We start from the raw sequence: 21928 nt of genomic DNA on the forward strand, positions 1-21928 counted from the left end.
AGGCGTTTTATAAAAGATTTTTCTAAAATAGCTAGCCCATTAAATTCTCTGTTGAAAAACGAAACTGTATGGTGTTGGGAGGAACCCCAGGAATCAGCCTTTAACGCGTTAAAAAGCCACTTGTCGTCAGCACCCATTCTCAGTTCCCCTGATTACAATCACCCTTTTATAATACACACCGACGCGTCCAACGTTGGGCTGGGCGCTGTCTTGTCGCAAGTTATTGAAGGAAGAAAGCATGTGATCCAATACGCCAGTAAGTCCCTAAGTACCGCTGAAAGAAAGTATTCCACCACGGAGAAGGAATGCTTAGCCGTAAAGTTTGGCATTGACAAATTTCGACCCTACATTGAGGGGACGAAATTTGAAGTGTATACGGATCACAGTGCCTTAAAATGGCTCCATCGCGCCCCGGACCCAACGGGAAAATTCGCCCGTTGGAACGCCCATTTACAATCATTTGATTTTTCTATTAATCATGTTCCGGGTAAAAATAATGCCGTCGCCGACGCGTTATCGCGAATACCGGAAGATTCCCCGATAGTGAACGGTCATGTTGCCACAGTTTCTAGTGTCAACCCAGACAAACGCCCCATTCTCTACGAGACTAGCGAAATCATCGAGGCCCAAAAGAAAGACCCAAAGTTAGGTCCGTTATTAGTTTATTTATACAACGGGAATTTACCTGATGACAAGCCCTTGAGAGACTGGATAGAGAAGACCGCTCCCTTTTGTGATATTCGCCATGAAATTTTATATAGAGAGATTAAGAAATCACATCCTGAATGGGATCCTTTTCGAATTATGGTTCCCGATTCCCTGAAAGCTCGAATACTCTACTTAAGCCATGACATTCAATCAGCCGGCCACTTTGGTTCCAAAAAGACTTTAAAGAGGGTTCTAACTCAATTTACTTGGGAGGGCATCACGCGAGATGTATTAACATACTGCAACTCTTGTTCAGTATGCCAGAAACACAAGATCCCCCGCCAACTACCCGCAGGCCTTATGAAATGTAGTGACGTAGCCGAGCCTTTCAGTGTAATATCCGTCGACCTAAAGGGCCCATATAGCCGCAGTAAGCGCGGTTTCAAATATATTTTAGTGGTTTGTGATTACTTAACCAAGTGGGTGGAAGTGTTTCCCCTACGTTCCGCCACCACAAAGCCCATAGTAAAACATTTAGTTGATGAGGTATTCACCCGCTTCGGATTACCCTCCGCTGTTGTTTCAGACAACGGGAAACAGTTTGTTGGAAAAATATTTCGAAACGTATTCAGTAAGTTAGGAATCCAACAAAGATTCACTTCCCTGTATCATGCGCAGGAAAACTTAACTGAACGATTTAATCAAATCTTGGGTATAATGATTGCATCCTACGTCACGGATAACCATCAGGACTGGGATGAAGGGTTACAACAATATGCAATGGCAATCCGGAGCGCGGTGCATGAAACTACTGGATTTACTCCAGCCGAACTGATGTTTGGTCGGGAAATAAGAACTGCGTGCAGTCTCATAACCCCGAAAAATCTTAATAATTATTTCGCCGATGAAGTCGAAAATACCTATGGTCTACGCGTTCTTCCAAAAGTCCAAAAAGCTTTGGAGACAGCTTATCAGAACATTAAGAAGGCCCAAATTAGGCAAAAAGCTAATTATGATAAAAGACACAGGGATTTCGAATTGGAAGAGGGTGACCTCGTTCTTAAACGTACACACCATCTTTCCAAAGCTGCTGATAATTTCACAGCTAAACTAGCGGAAAAATTTGAGGGTCCTTACAACATAGCAAATAAGCTTAGTGCACGAACTTACAGGTTGGCGAATGTGGACACGAAAAAGGTCCTTTTTGGTACCTACCATATTTCGCAGCTGAAACCGTATGTCGAGAGAAAGAATTTGACCCTTAATGAATCCGATTTTTGTCCGTCCATAGCTGGAGCTAGTGATAGTGAGCAGGACGACGTGGTACCAAATTTTATTCATGGTCGTACCCTACGACCTAGGGATCCCTTGACTGGAAAAGTCAAACCCAGACAAGCTAGCTAGATTTTTTTTTATTATGTTTCATACTGTATATGAATATATCGATATTTAGTTTTTGTGCACTTGTAAATACTGAGATCTCTTCGCAATTTTGTTTCAATTGGTTATTAGATTTGTTTTTATTCTGTAGTATGGTTTCATCAACGACCACTTATTTATGTATTGATTCGTCCATTTCCCCTATATATATTTTTTTTTGTTCTTCATGGAACCTTTATTTTGTAATTGTCCAGTTCGACCGAGGACGTTCGAAGTCAGTCCGGGGGGAGTTGTAACGCAAATTCTGTAATAAACTACCAATCCCCAAATAATCAAAATTTAATTCATTCAATACATTCAATAATCAAAATTTAACTCCGATTTTATAAAACTTAAATTACCAATCTTCAATCTCGATGCTGGTCGTTGTTATTGAGGGTTCACCCTTCCCAACCCCCTTTACCCCTTCAGCCGGTGTGGCTTGGCCAGGCGACACTGTGTCGGAGGGACGGGGATCTTAGTGCTACGGGGCGTCCGAATACCCCGTGCCAAACGACCTGCCTTTTACCTATTGGGCTTAGCGATTTCCCCTTTCGGTCCCCTGATTTATATTTTTAACCCCTTAAGAAAAACTAAGAGTTGCCAGGCATGCATTCATTTTTACCTACTGTATAGTATAGTGTATTGTGTTGTATTGTGTAAATAGTTGTGGCTTTGTGAATTTGAGTGCGCGAAACTATGTCGCCGGAGTGGCGAGAGAAATTACTCTTGGCGAACGACTGAGTGTCGCCAGTTTTAACAAACAATACCAGACCCTAAGGAACTTGGGAAAGGACAAAAAGAATCAAGGCGCCAGTCGGGTCACGACCCCTTTCTTTTACCTGTAACCAAGGAGTTGGAGACTCCAAGAAAGTGAAAGAGAAACGAGACTTTTTAACTTGGACTCCGAGAGAAGAGCCACGAATTTTGGCTGCGAACGGAAGAAGAAATGAGGAGGACTTAAGGGAGACCTTAATAAAAAAGAGGCCAAGTAGCCCATAGTCGATCGCCGCGCGTTAAGCCGGTTGAAGAAAGACCCTTCTTCACGTACGTCTAATACGGTGTAATGATTAACAACTCGCTAACTACGCGATGACCGTGCTCCACTCATCAAAAAGGAACCGACCTCCGACGCCTTGCGTAACGTACTTTTACTTTTTAACATGAGCTCGCAAAAGCCATTGTATATATATATATATATCTACTCATTTTTCTATTTGCGCAATTAATTTAATTTAATCGGAGTCATGACCCGTTATCCATAAACTGCATGCGATATTTTAGTTTAATATTAAGGCATGCTATCTGTTTTATTTTATTTTATTTGATTTTATTGTATTGTTTATTGTTCCCTTTTATTGGAGTACTCCCGTACCCAAAATATTAAACATGATGGCAACTCTTAATACTAGTTCATTTACTTATCCCACTCCACCTAGACTAAGCCTTATGTTCTTTTAATAATTACTCCTAACACGCCACCCCCCAATAGTGAAAAGGTAGGCGAGCCACCCGGTACAGTATTTGTTATTTAAGTTGTAAGACTGATTTGCGTCGCTCTCTCGTTTTATTTCGTATCTCCGAGACTGTCGTCGAAAAAAGCTTTACAACTTTACCTAAAAACAAATGGCTAGAAAAAACGGAATTGTAATGAACAGTCGAAGCAAACGGGCTCAAAAAATTAAATCATTCCATCGAGATAAACGGGAAAAATTATTAATACAAACATCACAGGCGGGTGATTGTACTGAACTTATAAACTTACAAGTCCCAACCAACCATGTGAAAGAAATGTTTAGTGCACAAAAAGAGTGCATCAATCAACTAACGCCTCTGAAGAAAAACAAGGAACCTTCGTAAGTAATACTTTTCAAAAATAATAAGTATGGTGCCATGGATAAAGAATGCGCGAGAGGAAATTTATTTTCACACTTCAGTATTTGAAACCTCAAGATTTTAAATCCTGAAAATCCATATTGGTTTCGTGTGTTGACAGCACGCACAAAGCTACGTCATAGATTACCGCTTAGCCGCTCCAACATAGAGACCTAGATTTGCTCGTGCTGACAACCGAAGCTGGAATAATAAGAATAATCTGCCGTTGGAGATAGGGAGTTGCCTATCCTCGAAGTGTGAAAACAAATTTCCTCACGCGCATCATTTATCCACGATAGTAAGCGGTGTTTCTCATGTAAAATGCAAGGAGTAATTAGCAGCATTTTCATGAATGAAAGTACAGAGTAAAAGTCTTTCCATTTGATTCAGATTTCTACCCCCTTTACAACACGAATACGTAGAATACGGTAAATTGCCTGTTGAAGATTTAGAAGGATACCGTGTAGTAGACATTGGTCATCTCTTAAAATGGGCAGTGAACCTTCAGGACAAACATAGAAGAATATGTACAATGGGAAATTTAAAATTCGTGGGTGAAAGACGAAGAGGTTTGCTTAGTCTGTTCGATTACAAGTGCGACACTTGTAATAGAATTCAGACAGAAAGTTCAGAGAAAATCCCGAAAATAACGAGATCAGAAAGAAAAAATGGAGTTGATGTGAATTCTAAAGCAGTCTGGGGTACCGTTGCCATTGGCAATGGTTACTCTCAGCTGGAAGAATTTCTGGGTGTAATGAACATCCCCTCAATGAGCTGGGATAAATTCTCCGCCCAAGAAACTAAGCTTGGAAAAGTGAGCTACTAAGACGAAAGAGATTTGAATTTGATCTATTTGATTAATTATCATACTATATACTATATTATTATATTTAAACGTAGGTATGGGAGGAAACAATGTGGCGCAAAATGAAAGAAGCTGGGGCAAAAGAGCGTCAATTAGCCATTGAAAAGACAGAAGTGGACCCGGATGGTGTTCCGTATATTACGGTTTACTTAGATGGAGGGTGGAGTAAAAGGAGTTACGGACACAACTATAACGCTGCTTCTGGTGTAGTAAGTCCTAATATGAAATAGCTTACGATAAGATAGATTTAATCGGTTCAATCAATTAATAGGCTGTTATAATTGGACAAAGAACCAAAGAAATCCTATGGCTTGGATATAGAAATAAATATTGCACGGTATGCGCTAGGGCAGCAAATAAAAAAGAAACTCCCAGAGTACACGTTTGCTACCGGAACTGGGATAAGTCTTCTTCCGCCATGGAGGCAGACATAATCGTCGAAGGTTTTAAAGAAAGCGAGGATATGCATGGAATTAGATTCAAACGATTTATCGCTGATGGAGATTCCAGTGTACATAGCCGAATTGTCGAGAGAGTTTCGTACGGTTTGTTTGTTACTAAACTAGAATGTGCAAATCACGCTGTGAAAAACTACACTTCGTCGCTTCATTCTATCGCTTGCAACACGAAATTACCAGCCGCTTCTCGACGACAATTAAAAATGAACATTCACCGCCTTACAGCAGCAGCTCGTGGAGCTATAACTCGTAACTCACGAGGAGGTTCGACAGTGAATGATTTACGAGATGATCTAAAAAATGGTGCTGCCCATGTCTTCGGGGAACACCAAAAATGCAAAGAATATTTTTGCAAGCCAAAAGAAGGAGAAAAGTCTTTGTTTCCTAAAATGATATCAGACGGCATATTCCCGTTCTTGATTGCGGCTGTTGATCCTCTCGTTAGAAAAGCGGATCGTCTCTTTTACAATGAAACGAGTAATAGGGCTGAACTTTTCATGAGCATTATGGCAAAAATAAATTCTGGGAAGAGAATTAACTTTACCCAAAAGGGATCATACATGAGGAGAACCCTAGTAAGCGGACTTTCTTATCAAAGTGGGAACGGATGGTTTCGAAGCCCCATGAAAAGGGTCACAGGGCAAAGCCCCGGTCTCTTTGCCAAAGGGTTCATCGAAAAGCGAAGAATTAGGAGGGAAAATTGCAATAGGCGTCGACTAATATTACGCGAAACAGCGACCAAGATCCCGAGGAAAAAAGTAACTGTACTCCCTTCGATTGAAAAGGACTATGGCCCGCTTGCAGACGCTTTACCCATGACTACCAACGAGTTGGACGTGTCTATGACAAACCGACTCGAAAGTTATCAGGTAAATCTGTCATAACGTCAGTTCTAATTTGTATAATTAGCAAAATAGGTCTAATTCCTTTCCCTCTTTTTCAGGTGTCAAAAACGGAGCAAACCGATATCGAGGGCCGTTCCCGTGGGCAGCATGGAAATTCAGTTTACGATTCACACCGCGCATATCGCTTGACAGCCTCCAATTTTGGGCTCGTTATGAACCGAAAGAGTACTACGTCCTGCCACAATTTGGTCAAGTCACTTCTTTACAGCAAGTCCTTTTCTACAAAGTCCACAGAATACGGAAAGGCTAAAGAAACAGTTGCGAAAGAGAAATTCAAACTCCAGTTTGCAAAGGAGTATAGAGACAGCGGTCTGTACATTGATGTAGAAAATGGTTTCCTAGCAGCTAGCCCAGATGGTAAACTAACGTCTTGAATAGGGAAGCTATATTTACCAATGCTCTAAATGTTTCAATTTATACGTGTAGGTATATTAGAGGAGGAAGACTCTTTAATCGAAGTGAAGACAGTCCCATCAGCGATTGGAATGGACGTCATCGAGGCAGTGAAAGAGAGAAAAATTAAGTTTCTTGGCGATGACTTGCGACTGAAAAGAAATCACTCCTACTTCTACCAAATACAAAGCCAACTTAACATAAGTAACCGTTCAACCTGCTACTTCATCGTTTACATCGACGAGAAAGTTCCAATTCATGTGGAAGAGATAGCTCGCGATATTGATATGTGGAAGAACGATATGGTTCCTAAATTAAAGGCCTTCTTCATAGACTGCATGCTTCCTGAGATCGTTGAACCTCAAATACCAAGAGGGAAAAATTGCAAGGACCCCAAATATATAACGGAAGCCCAGGAAGCATGCAAAAGTAGAACAGCAGCTAAAAGAAAGCTGAACTTGACGTAAAGTGGTATACTTCACGCATAGGTAGAAAAAGAGACTGGAAAAACAAAGCTGCTGGAGGGTAGTGATTTCTAATCCAACCAAAAACAGTGTTTCTTCAAATTGAAGAGACTAATTTTCCCTAAATAAAAAAAATGTTTTACGTTTGTCTGAAAGTTTCATCTCAGTTTTTGACAATTTGGATATAATTCTCAATGGTATTTTATCAAACTAAATTTGTTTATCGATCTCTTCCATAATACAAGTACAAAAAATAAAGGTAAGGATTTCCCACGTCGATCCGATTTTCTGAAGGCCATTCAAATCAACATGTGAACACAAAATAAGATTTTATGGATCGCTGGGGGGGGGGGAGGTGTGGGCTCTAGAATAGAGGCTCGGAAAAAAGTCTAGTTATTGAAATGCCCTAAAATAGGTTGGCGCCCCATACTAATAGCAATATATAAAGCACTTTACCATGGGTGCGCGAACTTAGACGCGGGAGGGAGTAATGCCGACCATCTCTGCTTTCTCCCCTAGCCCACTTTAGAAAGTCGAGCAAGAAAACAAACAGATACTCTCGCTATAGGCGATTACAAAAAGTACGTTTCACCAGGTGGGGGCGCGGATGTGAAGAAAGCCCTCGACTATAGGGAACTTTCTCTTTTGTTCGATTTCAGGGGTGGGTCGCGGGCTTACTGATAATTCAAAGGGTTTCCACGAATTTCCTTTCTATACGTTCCAACAACTTCGGGTGTCAGAACCCAGGAGCGTCGATGTTATAAGCATAGGTTTTTCCTTCGCTGTAAAGAGCTCTGGTGGTCTCAACTTTAGTGGGGCAAATTATAAAATCGTCAAACGTTTTGCAAAAACGGACCACTATTGCTATTTTTGAGCCCCTAGCGGAAAAATTTGTAAACTTTTTTCTCTGAAGGCACCTTAATAGGTCTTTTAACCTTTCTAGGTGGTCTTGAAGTTACTTGCCTATTTGATTCTTTGTTAGATTTCTGATCATTGTTCAAAGGTAAACTTGCTTCTCTCTGGTTATATTTTTTTTAAGTTTTGCACATGGAAAGTGCCGTAATTAATATTGTCATTTAAACCTTCAATTTCATAGTTGACATTAGATTTAACTTTAGAAATTTTATACGGGCCTTCCCATTTTTCTGCCAGTTTTTTCGAAAAATTTTTGTCTTTCTTTGAAATGGGGTGTGTTCTAACTAACACAAGTTCACCTAAACTAAATCTCACGTCTTTACGCGACTTATCATAGTTTTTCTTTTGTTTCTGAAATTCAGATTCTTTGGACGCGATCGCATTTGCCATTATACTTTCAACCTTATCTTTTAACTTTCTAACATAGGCGTCTACATCTGAAGTTACAGAGTCTGTTTTGCCAATAGCTCTGTCTATGGGCATTTTCATCTCGCGCCCAGTAAGGACTAAATGTGGACTATACTTTGTCGTCGCCTGTGGTACCGAATTTATAGCCATCGCTAAAAATGGTAGTTTACTGTCCCACGTTCGATGCTCGTCGTTAATAAAACAAGATATTAGGGTTTTGATGGTCTTGTTTTCTCTCTCGGTAAAATTTGTCTGCGGATGGTAGGTAGTGGTGTACACTACCTTTGAACCCCAGTCGTTTACAACTCCTCTGAAGCAATCGGAGATAAACTGTGGTCCATTGTCACAAAGAATGGCTCTTGGCACTCCATACCGTGGAAAAATATTCTCAGATAAATTTTTTGCAATGTTCTTAGCCGTTGCCTTTCTTAATGGGAACATTTCCACGTATTTTGAGAAATGATCCACCACGACCAACAGATATTCATTTCCTTTCGTACTCTTAGGAAAGGGTCCTTGTAAATCCATGGCGATTAGTTCCCATGGTTCTGATGGTGGAATAGTTTGTAGTAAACCCGATGGTTTTTGATTCGAACCTTTTACTCTCTGACAAATTTCACACGAACGAACATACTTTTCGCAATCTTGGTACATTCCGTCCCAATACGCAGTATTTTTAACCCTCCAGTAGGTTTTCTCCAAGCCCAAATGCCCCGATATGGGTTGATCATGCGATATTGATAAAAACTTTGCCCTTAAACTGCGAGGTATAACTGGACGATACGCTATAGGGATTTCCAACTTCCCTTCATGACGACATGGTCTTGTTTCGATAAGCCTGTACAATATTTTATCAGACATCGAATAACGATGCGCTTTCTTCTTAATTTTCCGCGCCAAACGGTTATTTTCTGGCAAAGACGAATCTTTTAGGTATGCTTTATAGGCAGCTATTTCTGAGTCGCTATCTTGCTCTTCGATGAACTCTTCTCTATCGAATGCCAAATCAGAATTTTCAAATTTAATTTTAGAGTCTTTTCCAGCTGCGATGGCCGCTAGCTTTCCAACTTTTCCTTCAGGAATCCTGGGACTCATTATTTCTTCAAAATATTCTCGGTTTGAATTGTCAAAATCCGATTCAGCGGCATCAACTGGCGCTCTGGATAACGCATCCGCCACTACGTTTTCTTTTCCTCGTCTGTGTACTACGTCAAAGTTAAATTCTTGGGTCTGAATCGCCCAACGTGTTAGCCTAGATGAGGAATCTCTCATCTTCCTAAGCCATAATAAAGCGCTGCTATCCGTTACGAGGGTAAAACGTATCCCTTCAATATATTGTCGGAATTTCGATATCGCCCATACGATCGCTAATAGTTCACGTTCAGTAGCATGATAATTTCTTTCCGCATCTTTGAATTTACAGCTCATGAAAGAAATAACTTTCTCTCTCCCTTCATTGTCTACTTGATACAAGACTGCGCCTGCACCGATTAAGCTGGCATCAGTCTGGACGAAGAATGGCAGTTCGTAGTCAGGGTAATGCAAGATAGGAGCTGTGGCCAAACGGGTTTTCAACTCTAGAAACGCCTTCTCCCTCTTGTCGTTCCATTCCCAACTTACGTTGCTCTTAGTTAACTCAGTCAAAGGGTAGGCGACCTCTGAGAAGTTCGGGACGAACTCCCTATACCACCCCGCGAGACCAATAAAGGCTCGGACCTCCTTCACATTTTTCGGTCTAGGGTAACCCGTTACGGCTTTTACTTTGTCGCTATCGACACTTATCCCGTTTTTTCCCACCAGGTGGCCAAGGAATTTTAACTCTTCCTTCAGAAAATGGCATTTTGAGGCCTTACACGTAAAACCTGCCTCTCTCAAAATTGTAAATACGTTTCTTAAGTGTTCTAGGTGCTCTTCAAGGGTCTTCGAGTAAACTAAAATATCGTCTATGTAGACTACTACGCTTTTTCCCAATTCTTCGCGGAATATTGAAGCGATACAGCGTTGAAAGGTCGCTGGGGAATTCTTCAACCCAAAAGGTAAAACATTAAATTCGAAGAGTCCCTTGTGCGTCACGAACGCTGTATAAGGCTTTGTTTCCTCCTCTAACGCGATCTGCCAAAATCCATCCTTAAGGTCCAATATGGAAAAATACTTGGCTCCAGTTAACGCGTTAATTTGCTCTCTAATATTTGGAATGGGGTATGCATCAGCTACCGTTATTTCATTCAGCTTTCTATAATCTCCACAAAAGCGATAGGTTGAGTCCTTCTTTTTGACTACTAATACTGGTGAAGCGTAAGGAGAATTACTAGGCCTAATAATCTTTCTTTTGAGCATCTCCTCAATTTGTTCTTCAATTATTTTCTTCTTGAAAGGTGCCATCGGATACGGTCTTGATTTAATAGGTACCTCGGTACTAAGCGTTATCGTATGCTTAACTACCGAAGTTTGACCAGGCTCTCCCGTAAATACGTCTGGGAAATCTTCTAGTATCTCTCCTATTACGGGTGGTACTTCCATTTCAGCTGATTCTCTAGTTTCCATAATTTCTTTGGTCTTACTAACCGCAATAGATTCATTTTTCTCTGATCTCGGATTATGCAATGGGTGTAATGTCTCTTCGAAACCGAAAGAATAAGCTGATACATGAGGTTTAGCGTGTAACCCGGTGTGCAGACAAAAATCCCATCCCAGAATTACTTCGCTTTCTAAAACCGCTGTTACTCCGATCCTAAACTTCCAAGATTTTTCTACCATTCTAATGATTACATCCGCTTCACCAAGCATTGTCATAGGGACCTCATTCGCGACAACTAGAGTTGGACCACTCCACGGATTCAAATTATTATCTTCTCGAATGGCTTGCCAAACGGCCTGTGGAACTACTGTATAATCTGACCCACTATCAATCAACGCTACTCCCTTCCATGATCCAATGGCTACGGGAACTTTGGGTCTTCCACGTTTCCGAAATTCTTCTCTCATTTTTGCAAAATAACTATCTTCCTTTTCCTTTTCCAGTCCCGGAAAATTTGTTAATTCATCCCAGTTGCTATCCACCATTTCGATCTCTTCACTCGCTTCATCCAACTTCTCAGTTTGTATTGGTTCTTGGCTTCTGACTGCCATAATGACTGAAATAGTGTCTGGGATATCCTCCTGTGCAACCGAATTATCTGCCGGTCCGTCTTGTTCAGAGACCGACGATACCTTTCCCCCTTGGGTATTTGATTCTTTCTTTGAGCAGTGGAACGCTTTATGTCCGGTCTTATGGCACTTAAAACATTCTAATGGGTTCGAACGCGAATTGCCAATCCTAGGTTCTACGTTTTGACTCCTAGACCTGTTATTATTGACAGGGTACCGTGGCTTTGTACCGTTTGTCAGGGTGTTTGCTTCTCTTTTAGGTTCGCTGCTGTAACGGTTGATAGGCTCTACTCTTTGAATCCTACTATTAAACCGATTGACGTAGTGGCTATTTTGCCGATATGAATTATCATATTCTCTTGTTTGGGCCAGTAAACCTTGTGCTCGTTGAGCTTCTTCCTGAACTTCCGTTAATGTTGGGTTTGCAGGTAAGCGCATAATTTGTAACAAGTGTGGATTCAACCCACTTACTACCTTTTCTCCGAGACTGACAGTGTTAATATTCGGATCTAACTGTCTGCATAACCTTTCTTTCTCGAGCATATAATCCAAAACGGATTCATTTGGTTTCTGCCTTCTTTGCGAGACCTTACTTTCTAATTGGCTACGGTAATCGAAACCCACAAACGAACGACAAAACTTATCCCTGAACTCTGACCACGTGTTAATTTCATGGCAAACACGATCCCACCAATATATAAGATCTCCTTCCAACATGAATTCTACATTACTAAGTAATTGCGCGTCGGTTAACCGTGAAAGACGCCGGTATCTCTCGACCTCTCCCAAAAATGAATAAGCATCTTGCCCACTCTTGAACTTGGGAGGAGTCGAACCCTTACAAAAATCTTCTTAAGAACTCTTAAGAAAATTCCTTGGGAAATTTCTTTGGAAATCCTTAAGGCGTTCTTTAGGAAATTGGGGAATATTGGCCTCTTTTCTTTGGAAATTACTTTGGAAATATCTTTGGAATTTTCTTGGGAAATATCTTTGGAATTTTCTCTGGAAATATCTTTGGAATTTTCATGGGAAATATCTTTGGAATTTTCATGGGAAATATCTTTGGAATTTTCTTGGGATATATCTTTGGAATTTTCTCGGGATATATCTTTGGAATTTTCTTGGGATATATCTTTGGAATTTTCTTGGGAAATGTCTTTAGAGTTTTCTTGGGAAATGTCTTTGGAATTTACTTGGGAAATGTCTTTGCAATTTACTTGGGAAATGTCTTTGGAATTTTTTTGGGAAAAATCTTTGCAATTTCCTTGGAAAATATCTATGGAATTTTCTTGGGGAACACATAGAGAAGGTAATTGGGTAAATTAATTTGGCCACTAGAAACGAGGATAGTTCTCACATGCAGAACCAAATCCCAATACTGGGAGTGCAGTTCTTATATGCTGAACAACACCCCTTAGAGCGAGGGAAGTTCTCGCATGCAGTGTGAAATTGCTTATACAGTCAGACATTAAATCGACTTTAAAACATCCGTAAACGGCAGAAAGTTTTAACCTTGTGCAATTGTATGGGGTACTAAGTGGGTTTTGGAGGCTTTAATGGCCAAGCAGTAGATACAGACGTTGTTGCTAAATTTAATAATGTATATTCACTGAGAGTTTTTCGAGTATCAGAGACGCGTTTAACCTAATTTTCTCTACAATATTTAAAAAAAATATTTATTTTGGACTCTAATTACGCTCGAAATAAAGATAAAACATGCCATAAGAGAATTAAGCAAAAATTCCGACTGACAGCTTTGATTCCCTGTAAATCTAAACATAACGATTTTAATTAATCTTATTTTACTTTTAATCTATTTTATCCTTTACATAAACACCTTACGGATTATTAAAGGCAAAAAAATAAAAAAATAGGTAAATATACATTCCATTTCAGCGCTTGCTGAGCCTTAGCTACGGGACAAACGTTTTTAAATTTTTTAACCATCAAGTTAATGTCCATCTAGGAAAACTTAAGCTAAACAATTTGGGTAAAAATGTTTTGAGATAATTATATGTAAAGCATAATTGCAATATATCTGGCCCTTTGAAATTCATCTCTAAAATTCTTAACTAATTTCGTTGTAAAATAAACCCTAGACCTTCTTTGGAAATATATCTCTTGAATTCCAAACGAATTTCTTTGGAAAATAAACCCTAGACCTTCTTTGGAAATATATCTCTTGAATTCCAAACGAATTTCTTTGGAAAATAAACCCTAGACCTTCTTTGGAAATATATCTCTTGAATTCCAAACGAATTTCTTTGGAAAATAAACCCTAGATCTTCTTTGGAAATTTATCTCTAGAATTCTTATCGAATTTCTTTGGAAAATAAACCCTAGAGCTTTTTTGGACATTTATCTCAATAATTCCTAACGAATTTCTTTGGAAAACAACCTCGAGCCATTCTTTGGAAATTTAGGTCTAGAATTCCTAAAGAATGTCTTTAGAAAACAACCCCAAGCCATTCTTTGGAAATTTAGCTCTAGAATTCCTAAAGAATTTCTTTAGAAAATAATCCCTAGACCTTCTTTGGAAATTTATCTCTAGAATTCCTACAGAATTTCTTTAGAAAATAATCCCAAGACATTCTTTGGAAATTTATCTCTAGAATTCCAAAAGAATTTCTTTAGAAAATAATCCCAAGACATTCTTTGGAAATTTATCTCAAGAATTCTTTAGGAAATTCCAAGGAAGTCTTTGGAAATAGTTTCTTTAGAAAATGATCCCAAGGGCTCCGTAGGGTTCCAAAGAAATTCCTTTAGAACTCTTAAGAAGATTTTTGTAAGGGAATTTCCCATGTTCAAGGAGTTTGATCTGGGGATACAATAAGGGGTTGCATTAACATTTAGCCCTGGTGGCCTTACGTTTCTATTTACTACTATCTGGGGACTGGTGTTAGTATCATTATTTACTAACTCGGAAGTAAATAAGTTATGATCATAAATGTCCGTATCCGACGAAGCGGATGAATTTGGTCGAGGGTTACCAGCATCCTCCCCCGACGAAATTTCCTGATTAACTTGATTTGGATTTCCTCTCTCATTTAACGTTTGTAAAGCTAATTCTATCTTTCTATTGTTTCTTTCTTCGAATGACTTAAACATTTCACCCACCTCACTGGTCAGTGTAGCCATGAGTGCTTGTATTTCACTACGATTCATGGTTTACCTTACTCAAAACCAAATCAAAATCTAAATTTAAACCAAATCAATTTCGACTTACTACTTGGCGAATCCGTTCACGCCTAAAAAATTTTTTCTTCTTTGTAACTGTTTTTTTTTTTTTTTATTTTTACGTAATTAAGTTCAAAAGTTCAAATAGTCTCTTCACAACTTCACGTAGCTATGGCTTCCACCCTCTACGTTTTCGGCTTTAGCGTGGCAATGGATTTCTTCCCTCCACGTCGGTCCTCGATGAGACTTCTTGGTGACCCTCGCTGATGTCCAATGATGGCTATGGCCTGTTTAGCCCTCCACCTCCTGCAATCTCCAACCAGGTCGCAAGTACTCCTCCGGTGCGTTACTTGATGCGGCTATGAAGGCCCCGCAGTTCCTTCCTCCACATCAAACTTCTTACGGCAATGAAGACCCCGCAGTTTCTTCCTCCGTGGGCCGGCGATGAGTTTGATTGCGATTGGTTTCCAGCTTAATTAGTACTCCTTCCGTTGGAACACATCTTCTTCCGTTCAACACTCGTATAATTTACTAACTGGGAACTTGCAAGACTTTCCTAACTACCTTAGTCTTGCCCGGCGCCTCCACCAAATAGATGTAGCGGGGTTTTATCATTCCACGACTTGAGGGGCTCGCGCAACCTCGCTACTCTAACGATTCCATAAAACGAGTGAAAAACTCAAGAAAGAGTAGACTTTTTTGAACAAGCAATTTTATTAGTGACCGTTCATCTCTGAGTCTAAGGAGAGAGTCCTCTCCTCTTACAAAGTTTATACCAATCCCCCAAAAATATAGGTAAAACTAGGCAGGACCTCCTAGGTAAAACTGTTACAATAGAATAGGAAATGTGGCGCCGCGATGGCCGATAAGATCATGGTGGGAAAGGGGTCCAAAAATAGAGAGTTCAGATATTTCTAGTGATATGAGAGTTTGACAAGTTACTTGAATAGGTAAGATAAATGACTGTGTTAAGACTTAAAAGTGTAGGCCGAAATCCTTTGCTACAGCGTCGAGCGCAGTCAGTACTTGGGAGGGAGACCACTTGGGAACACTGCGTGCCGTTGGCTTTTTCACTTTTTTTTTCCTCTTTTAAATTCCAATAGATATGAAAAAAGCAAACATATTTTCTTTTTGTTATTGTTTTAAAAAGATGATGGTTAATTTGTCTCACTTAATTTAAATTCGAATTATTATCTAGCACTCTCGGCAACGGCCATATCACGCTGAAAACACCGGTTCTCCTCCGATCACCGAAGTTAAGCAGCGTCGAGCGCAGTCAGTACTTGTAAACTTTGCGTGCCGTTGGCTTTTTCACTTTTATTTCCTCTTTTAAATTCCATGAGATATGAAAAAAGCAAACAAATCTTCTTTTTCTTATTGATTTATAAAGATGAAGGTTAATTAAATTCGAATTATTAAATAGCACTCTCGGCAACAGCCATAACACGCTGAAAACACCGGTTTTCGTCGGATCACCGAAGTTAAGCAGCGTCGAGCGCAGTAAGTACTTGGGAGGGAGACCACTTACGAACACTGCGTGCCGTTGGCTTTTTCACTTTTTTTTCCTCTTTTAAATTCCAATAGATATGAAAAAAGCCAACATATTTTCTTTTTGTTATTGTTTTAAAAAGATGAAGGTTAATTTGTCTCACTTAATTTAAATTCGAATTATTAAATAGCACTCTCGGCAACGGCCATATCACGCTGAAAACACCGGTTCTCGTCCGATCACCGAAGTTCAGCAGCGTCGAGCGCAGTCAGTACTTGGGAGGGAGACCACTTAGGAACACTGCGTGCCGTTGGCTTTTTCTCTTTTTTTTCCTTTTTGAAATTCCAATAGATATGAAAAAAGCAAACATATTTTCTTTTTGTTATTGTTTTAAAAAGATGAAGGTTAATATGTCTCACTTAATTTTAATTCGAATTATTATCTAGCACTCTCGGCAACGGCCATATCACGCTGAAAACACCGGTTCTCGTCGGATCACCGAAGTTAAGCAGCGTCGAGCGCAGCAAGTACTTGGGAGGGAGACCACTTAGGAACACTGCGTGCCGTTGGCTTTTTCACTTTTTTTCCTCTTTTAAATTCCAATAGATATGAAAAAAGCCAACATATTGTCTTTTTGTTATTGTTTTAAAAAGATGAAGGTTAATTTGTCTCACTTAATTTAAATTCGAATTATTAAATAGCACTCTCGGCAACGGCCATATCACGCTGAAAACACCGGTTCTCGTCCGATCACCGAAGTTAAGCAGCGTCGAGCGCAGTCAGTACTTGTAAACTTTGCGTGCCGTTGGCTTTTTCACTTTTATTTCCTCTTTTAAATTCCATGAGATATGAAAAAAGCAAACAAATCTTCTTTTTCTTATTGATTTATAAAGATGAAGGTTAATTAAATTCGAATTATTAAATAGCACTCTCGGCAACAGCCATATCACGCTGAAAACACCGGTTCTCGTCCGATCACCGAAGTTAAGCAGCGTCGAGCGCAGTCAGTACTTGGGAGGGAGACCACTTAGGAACACTGCGTGCCGTTGGCTTTTTCACATTTTATTCCTCTTTTAAATTCCAATAGATATGAAAAAAGCCAACATATTTTCTTTTTGTTATTGTTTTAAAAAGATGAAGGTTAATTTGTCTCACTTAATTTAAATTCGAATTATTAAATAGCACTCTCGGCAACGGCCATATCACGCTGAAAACACCGGTTCTCGTCCGATCACCGAAGTTAAGCAGCGTCGAGCGCAGTCAGTACTTGGGAGGGAGACCGCTTAGGAACACTGCGTGCCGTTGGCTTTTTCACTTTTTTTTCCTCTTTTAAATTCCTATAGATATGAAAAAAGCAAATATATTTTCTTTTTGTTATTGTTTTAAAAAGATGAAGGTCAATTTGTCTCACTTAATTTAAATTCGAATTATTATCTAGCACTCTCGGCAACGGCCATATCACGCTGAAAACACCGGTTCTCGTCCGATCACCGAAGTTAAGAAGCGTCGAGCACAGTCAGTACTTGGGAGGGAGACCACTTAGGAACACTGCGTGCCGTTGGCTTTTTCTCTTTTTTTTCCTTTTTTAAATTCCAATAGATATGAAAAAAGCAAACATATTTTCTTTTTGTTATTGTTTTAAAAAGATGAAGGTTAATTTGTCTCACTTAATTTTAATTCGAATTATTATCTAGCACTCTCGGCAACGGCCATATCACGCTGAAAACACCGGTTCTCGTCCGATCACCGAAGTTAAGCAGCGTCGAGCGCAGTCAGTACTTGGGAGGGAGACCACTTAGGAACACTGCGTGCCGTTGGCTTTTTCACTTTTTTTTCCTCTTTTAAATTCCTATAGATATGAAAAAAGCAAACATATTTTCTTTTTGTTATTGTTTTAAAAAGATGAAGATCAATTTGTCTCACTTAATTTAAATCCGAATTATTATCTAGCACTCTCGGCAACGGCCATATCACGCTGAAAACACCGGTTCTCGTCGGATCACCGAAGTTAAGCAGCGTCGTGCGCAGTAAGTACTTGGGAGGGAGACCACTTAGGAACACTGCGTGCCGTTCGCTTTTTCCCTTTTTTTCCTCTTTTAAATTCCAATAGATATGAAAAAAGCCAACATATTTTCTTTTGGTTATTGTTTTAAAAAGATGAAGGTTAATTTGTCTCACTTAATTTAAATTCGAATTATTAAATAGCACTCTCGGCAACGGCCATATCACGCTGAAAACACCGGTTCTCGTCCGATCACCGAAGTTAAGCAGCGTCGAGCGCAGTCAGTACTTGGGAGGGAGACCACTTAGGAACACTGCGTGCCGTTGGCTTTTTCACTTTCTTTCCTCTTTTAAATTCCTATAGATATGAAAAAAGCAAATATATTTTCTTTTTGTTATTGTTTTAAAAAGATGAAGGTCAATTTGTCTCACTTAATTTAAATTCGAATTATTATCTAGCACTCTCGGCAACGGCCATATCACGCTGAAAACACCGGTTCTCGTCGGATCACCGAAGTTAAGCAGCGTCGAGCGCAGTCAGTACTTGGGAGGGAGACCACTTAGGAACACTGCGTGCCGTTGGCTTTTTCACTTTTTTTTCCTCTTTTAAATTCCAATAGATATGAAAAAAGCCAACATATTTTCTTTTTGTTATTGTTTTAAAAAGATGAAGGTTAATTTGTCTCACTTAATTTAAATTCGAATTATTAAATAGCACTCTCGGCAACGGCCATATCACGCTGAAAACACCGGTTCTCGTCCGATCACCGAAGTTAAGCAGCGTCGAGCGCAGTCAGTACTTGGGAGGGAGACCACTTAGGAACACTGCGTGCCGTTGGCTTTTTCACTTTTTTTTCCTCTTTTAAATTCCTATAGATATGAAAAAAGCAAATATATTTTCTTTTTGTTATTGTTTTAAAAAGATGAAGGTCAATTTGTCTCACTTAATTTAAATTCGAATTATTATCTAGCACTCTCGGCAACGGCCATATCACGCTGAAAACACCGGTTCTCGTCCGATCACCGAAGTTAAGCAGCGTCGAGCGCAGTCAGTACTTGGGAGGGAGACCACTTAGGAACACTGCGTGCCGTTGGCTTTTTCACTTTTTTTCCTCTTTTAAATTCCAATAGATATGAAAAAAGCAAACATATTTTCTTTTTGTTATTGTTTTAAAAAGATGATGGTTAATTTGTCTCACTTAATTTAAATTCGAATTATTATCTAGCACTCTCGGCAACGGCCATATCACGCTGAAAACACCGGTTCTCGTCCGATCACCGAAGTTAAGAAGCGTCGAGCACAGTCAGTACTTGGGAGGGAGACCACTTAGGAACACTGCGTGCCGTTGGCTTTTTCTCTTTTTTTTCCTTTTTTAAATTCCAATAGATATGAAAAAAGCAAACATATTTTCTTTTTGTTATTGTTTTAAAAAGATGAAGGTTAATTTGTCTCACTTAATTTTAATTCGAATTATTATCTAGCACTCTCGGCAACGGCCATATCACGCTGAAAACACCGGTTCTCGTCCGATCACCGAAGTTAAGCAGCGTCGAGCGCAGTCAGTACTTGGGAGGGAGACCACTTAGGAACACTGCGTGCCGTTGGCTTTTTCACTTTCTTTCCTCTTTTAAATTCCTATAGATATGAAAAAAGCAAATATATTTTCTTTTTGTTATTGTTTTAAAAAGATGAAGGTTAATTTGTCTCACTTAATTTAAATTCGAATTATTAAATAGCACTCTCGGCAACGGCCATATCACGCTGAAAACACCGGTTCTCGTCCGATCACCGAAGTTAAGCAGCGTCGAGCGCAGTCAGTACTTGGGAGGGAGACCACTTAGGAACACTGCGTGCCGTTGGCTTTTTCACTTTCTTTCCTCTTTTAAATTCCTATAGATATGAAAAAAGCAAATATATTTTCTTTTTGTTATTGTTTTAAAAAGATGAAGGTCAATTTGTCTCACTTAATTTAAATTCGAATTATTATCTAGCACTCTCGGCAACGGCCATATCACGCTGAAAACACCGGTTCTCGTCGGATCACCGAAGTTAAGCAGCGTCGAGCGCAGTCAGTACTTGGGAGGGAGACCACTTAGGAAAACTGCGTGCCGTTGGCTTTTTCACTTTTTTTTCCTCTTTTAAATTCCAATAGATATGAAAAAAGCCAACATATTTTCTTTTTGTTATTGTTTTAAAAAGATGAAGGTTAATTTGTCTCACTTAATTTAAATTCGAATTATTAAATAGCACTCTCGGCAACGGCCATATCACGCTGAAAACACCGGTTCTCGTCCGATCACCGAAGTTAAGCAGCGTCGAGCGCAGTCAGTACTTGGGAGGGAGACCACTTAGGAACACTGCGTGCCGTTGGCTTTTTCACTTTTTTTTCCTCTTTTAAATTCCTATAGATATGAAAAAAGCAAATATATTTTCTTTTTGTTATTGTTTTAAAAAGATGAAGGTCAATTTGTCTCACTTAATTTAAATTCGAATTATTATCTAGCACTCTCGGCAACGGCCATATCACGCTGAAAACACCGGTTCTCGTCCGATCACCGAAGTTAAGCAGCGTCGAGCGCAGTCAGTACTTGGGAGGGAGACCACTTAGGAACACTGCGTGCCGTTGGCTTTTTCACTTTTTTCCTCTTTTAAATTCCAATAGATATGAAAAAAGCAAACATATTTTCTTTTTGTTATTGTTTTAAAAAGATGATGGTTAATTTGTCTCACTTAATTTAAATTCGAATTATTATCTAGCACTCTCGGCAACGGCCATATCACGCTGAAAACACCGGTTCTCGTCCGATCACCGAAGTTAAGAAGCGTCGAGCACAGTCAGTACTTGGGAGGGAGACCACTTAGGAACACTGCGTGCCGTTGGCTTTTTCTCTTTTTTTTCCTTTTTTAAATTCCAATAGATATGAAAAAAGCAAACATATTTTCTTTTTGTTAATGTTTTAAAAAGATGAAGGTTAATTTGTCTCACTTAATTTTAATTCGAATTATTATCTAGCACTCTCGGCAACGGCCATATCACGCTGAAAACACCGGTTCTCGTCCGATCACCGAAGTTAAGCAGCGTCGAGCGCAGTCAGTACTTGGGAGGGATACCACTTAGGAACACTGCGTGCCGTTGGCTTTTTCACTTTTTTTTCCTCTTTTAAATTCCTATAGATATGAAAAAAGCAAACATATTTTCTTTTTGTTATTGTTTTAAAAAGATGAAGATCAATTTGTCTCACTTAATTTAAATCCGAATTATTATCTAGCACTCTCGGCAACGGCCATATCACGCTGAAAACACCGGTTCTCGTCGGATCACCGAAGTTAAGCAGCGTCGAGCGCAGTAAGTACTTGGGAGGGAGACCACTTAGGAACACTGCGTGCCGTTCGCTTTTTCCCTTTTTTTTCCTCTTTTAAATTACAATAGATATGAAAAAAGCCAACATATTTTCTTTTGGTTATTGTTTTAAAAAGATGAAGGTTAATTTGTCTCACTTAATTTAAATTCGAATTATTAAATAGCACTCTCGGCAACGGCCATATCACGCTGAAAACACCGGTTCTCGTCCGATCACCGAAGTTAAGCAGCGTCGAGCGCAGTCAGTACTTGGGAGGGAGACCACTTAGGAACACTGCGTGCCGTTGGCTTTTTCACTTTTTTTTCCTTTTTTAAATTCCAATAGATATGAAAAAAGCAAACATATTTTCTTTTTGTTATTGTTTTAAAAAGATGAAGATCAATTTGTCTCACTTAATTTAA

The 21928-nt window shown here is 39.5% G+C and overlaps 1 protein-coding gene, 16 non-coding genes and 8 pseudogenes across 17 annotated transcripts; all 25 read left to right on the plus strand.

Annotated features, from left to right (window-relative positions):
- The first annotated feature begins 3683 nt into the window (after positions 1-3683).
- Positions 3684-7182, plus strand: LOC149671554 (uncharacterized). Its single transcript, XM_089840401.1, has 5 exons — positions 3684-4756; positions 4843-5016; positions 5079-6134; positions 6209-6527; positions 6597-7182. The coding sequence occupies exons 1-5, from the start codon at positions 4475-4477 to the stop codon at positions 7028-7030; spliced, it is 2265 nt and encodes a 754-aa protein (XP_089696527.1). The 5' UTR covers positions 3684-4474; the 3' UTR covers positions 7031-7182.
- An 8697-nt stretch (positions 7183-15879) lies between these two features.
- On the plus strand, positions 15880-15982 carry LOC149671555 (5S ribosomal RNA; annotated as a pseudogene).
- A 122-nt stretch (positions 15983-16104) lies between these two features.
- Positions 16105-16223, plus strand: LOC149671556 (5S ribosomal RNA; annotated as a pseudogene).
- Positions 16224-16360: 137 nt separating this feature from the next.
- LOC149671557 (5S ribosomal RNA) lies at positions 16361-16479 on the plus strand. Its single transcript, XR_016367243.1, has one exon. It is a non-coding gene; the product is annotated as a 5S ribosomal RNA (ribosomal RNA).
- A 137-nt stretch (positions 16480-16616) lies between these two features.
- LOC149671558 (5S ribosomal RNA) lies at positions 16617-16735 on the plus strand. The gene has a single exon (XR_016367705.1). It is a non-coding gene; the product is annotated as a 5S ribosomal RNA (ribosomal RNA).
- Positions 16736-16871: 136 nt separating this feature from the next.
- Positions 16872-16974, plus strand: LOC149671559 (5S ribosomal RNA; annotated as a pseudogene).
- Positions 16975-17096: 122 nt separating this feature from the next.
- Positions 17097-17215, plus strand: LOC149671560 (5S ribosomal RNA). Its single transcript, XR_016367221.1, has one exon. It is a non-coding gene; the product is annotated as a 5S ribosomal RNA (ribosomal RNA).
- A 137-nt stretch (positions 17216-17352) lies between these two features.
- On the plus strand, positions 17353-17471 carry LOC149671561 (5S ribosomal RNA). Its single transcript, XR_016367455.1, has one exon. It is a non-coding gene; the product is annotated as a 5S ribosomal RNA (ribosomal RNA).
- Positions 17472-17608: 137 nt separating this feature from the next.
- On the plus strand, positions 17609-17727 carry LOC149671562 (5S ribosomal RNA; annotated as a pseudogene).
- Positions 17728-17864: 137 nt separating this feature from the next.
- Positions 17865-17983, plus strand: LOC149671563 (5S ribosomal RNA). The gene has a single exon (XR_016367350.1). It is a non-coding gene; the product is annotated as a 5S ribosomal RNA (ribosomal RNA).
- A 137-nt stretch (positions 17984-18120) lies between these two features.
- On the plus strand, positions 18121-18239 carry LOC149671564 (5S ribosomal RNA; annotated as a pseudogene).
- A 136-nt stretch (positions 18240-18375) lies between these two features.
- Positions 18376-18494, plus strand: LOC149671565 (5S ribosomal RNA). Its single transcript, XR_016367351.1, has one exon. It is a non-coding gene; the product is annotated as a 5S ribosomal RNA (ribosomal RNA).
- Positions 18495-18630: 136 nt separating this feature from the next.
- LOC149671566 (5S ribosomal RNA) lies at positions 18631-18749 on the plus strand. Its single transcript, XR_016367659.1, has one exon. It is a non-coding gene; the product is annotated as a 5S ribosomal RNA (ribosomal RNA).
- A 137-nt stretch (positions 18750-18886) lies between these two features.
- Positions 18887-19005, plus strand: LOC149671567 (5S ribosomal RNA). The gene has a single exon (XR_016367352.1). It is a non-coding gene; the product is annotated as a 5S ribosomal RNA (ribosomal RNA).
- A 137-nt stretch (positions 19006-19142) lies between these two features.
- Positions 19143-19261, plus strand: LOC149671568 (5S ribosomal RNA). The gene has a single exon (XR_016367353.1). It is a non-coding gene; the product is annotated as a 5S ribosomal RNA (ribosomal RNA).
- A 136-nt stretch (positions 19262-19397) lies between these two features.
- Positions 19398-19516, plus strand: LOC149671569 (5S ribosomal RNA; annotated as a pseudogene).
- A 137-nt stretch (positions 19517-19653) lies between these two features.
- Positions 19654-19772, plus strand: LOC149671570 (5S ribosomal RNA). The gene has a single exon (XR_016367354.1). It is a non-coding gene; the product is annotated as a 5S ribosomal RNA (ribosomal RNA).
- Positions 19773-19908: 136 nt separating this feature from the next.
- Positions 19909-20027, plus strand: LOC149671571 (5S ribosomal RNA). The gene has a single exon (XR_016367355.1). It is a non-coding gene; the product is annotated as a 5S ribosomal RNA (ribosomal RNA).
- Positions 20028-20163: 136 nt separating this feature from the next.
- Positions 20164-20282, plus strand: LOC149671572 (5S ribosomal RNA). The gene has a single exon (XR_016367618.1). It is a non-coding gene; the product is annotated as a 5S ribosomal RNA (ribosomal RNA).
- Positions 20283-20419: 137 nt separating this feature from the next.
- On the plus strand, positions 20420-20538 carry LOC149671573 (5S ribosomal RNA). The gene has a single exon (XR_016367356.1). It is a non-coding gene; the product is annotated as a 5S ribosomal RNA (ribosomal RNA).
- Positions 20539-20675: 137 nt separating this feature from the next.
- On the plus strand, positions 20676-20794 carry LOC149671574 (5S ribosomal RNA). The gene has a single exon (XR_016367357.1). It is a non-coding gene; the product is annotated as a 5S ribosomal RNA (ribosomal RNA).
- Positions 20795-20929: 135 nt separating this feature from the next.
- Positions 20930-21048, plus strand: LOC149671575 (5S ribosomal RNA; annotated as a pseudogene).
- Positions 21049-21185: 137 nt separating this feature from the next.
- Positions 21186-21304, plus strand: LOC149671576 (5S ribosomal RNA). Its single transcript, XR_016367514.1, has one exon. It is a non-coding gene; the product is annotated as a 5S ribosomal RNA (ribosomal RNA).
- A 137-nt stretch (positions 21305-21441) lies between these two features.
- LOC149671577 (5S ribosomal RNA) lies at positions 21442-21560 on the plus strand (annotated as a pseudogene).
- Positions 21561-21697: 137 nt separating this feature from the next.
- On the plus strand, positions 21698-21816 carry LOC149671578 (5S ribosomal RNA). The gene has a single exon (XR_016367358.1). It is a non-coding gene; the product is annotated as a 5S ribosomal RNA (ribosomal RNA).
- Positions 21817-21928: the final 112 nt, after the last annotated feature.

This window comes from Phalangium opilio, unplaced genomic scaffold (assembly GCF_054372755.1).
Source record: "Phalangium opilio isolate 3A_F unplaced genomic scaffold, DU_Popi_V2 ptg000054l_1, whole genome shotgun sequence".
Taxonomy (NCBI): domain Eukaryota; kingdom Metazoa; phylum Arthropoda; class Arachnida; order Opiliones; family Phalangiidae; genus Phalangium; species Phalangium opilio.

What these genes read in the sequence shown, in the direction of transcription:
- LOC149671554 (XM_089840401.1), top strand. Translation starts at nt 4,475, where the DNA reads ATGGGAAATTTAAAATTCGTGGGTGAAAGACGAAGAGGTTTGCTTAGT. An exon ending in ACCGACTCGAAAGTTATCAG is followed by an intron (nt 6,135 to 6,208) that starts GTAAATCTGTCA and finishes CCTCTTTTTCAG; the next exon opens with GTGTCAAAAACGGAGCAAAC. An exon ending in CCTAGCAGCTAGCCCAGATG is followed by an intron (nt 6,528 to 6,596) that starts GTAAACTAACGT and finishes TTATACGTGTAG; the next exon opens with GTATATTAGAGGAGGAAGAC.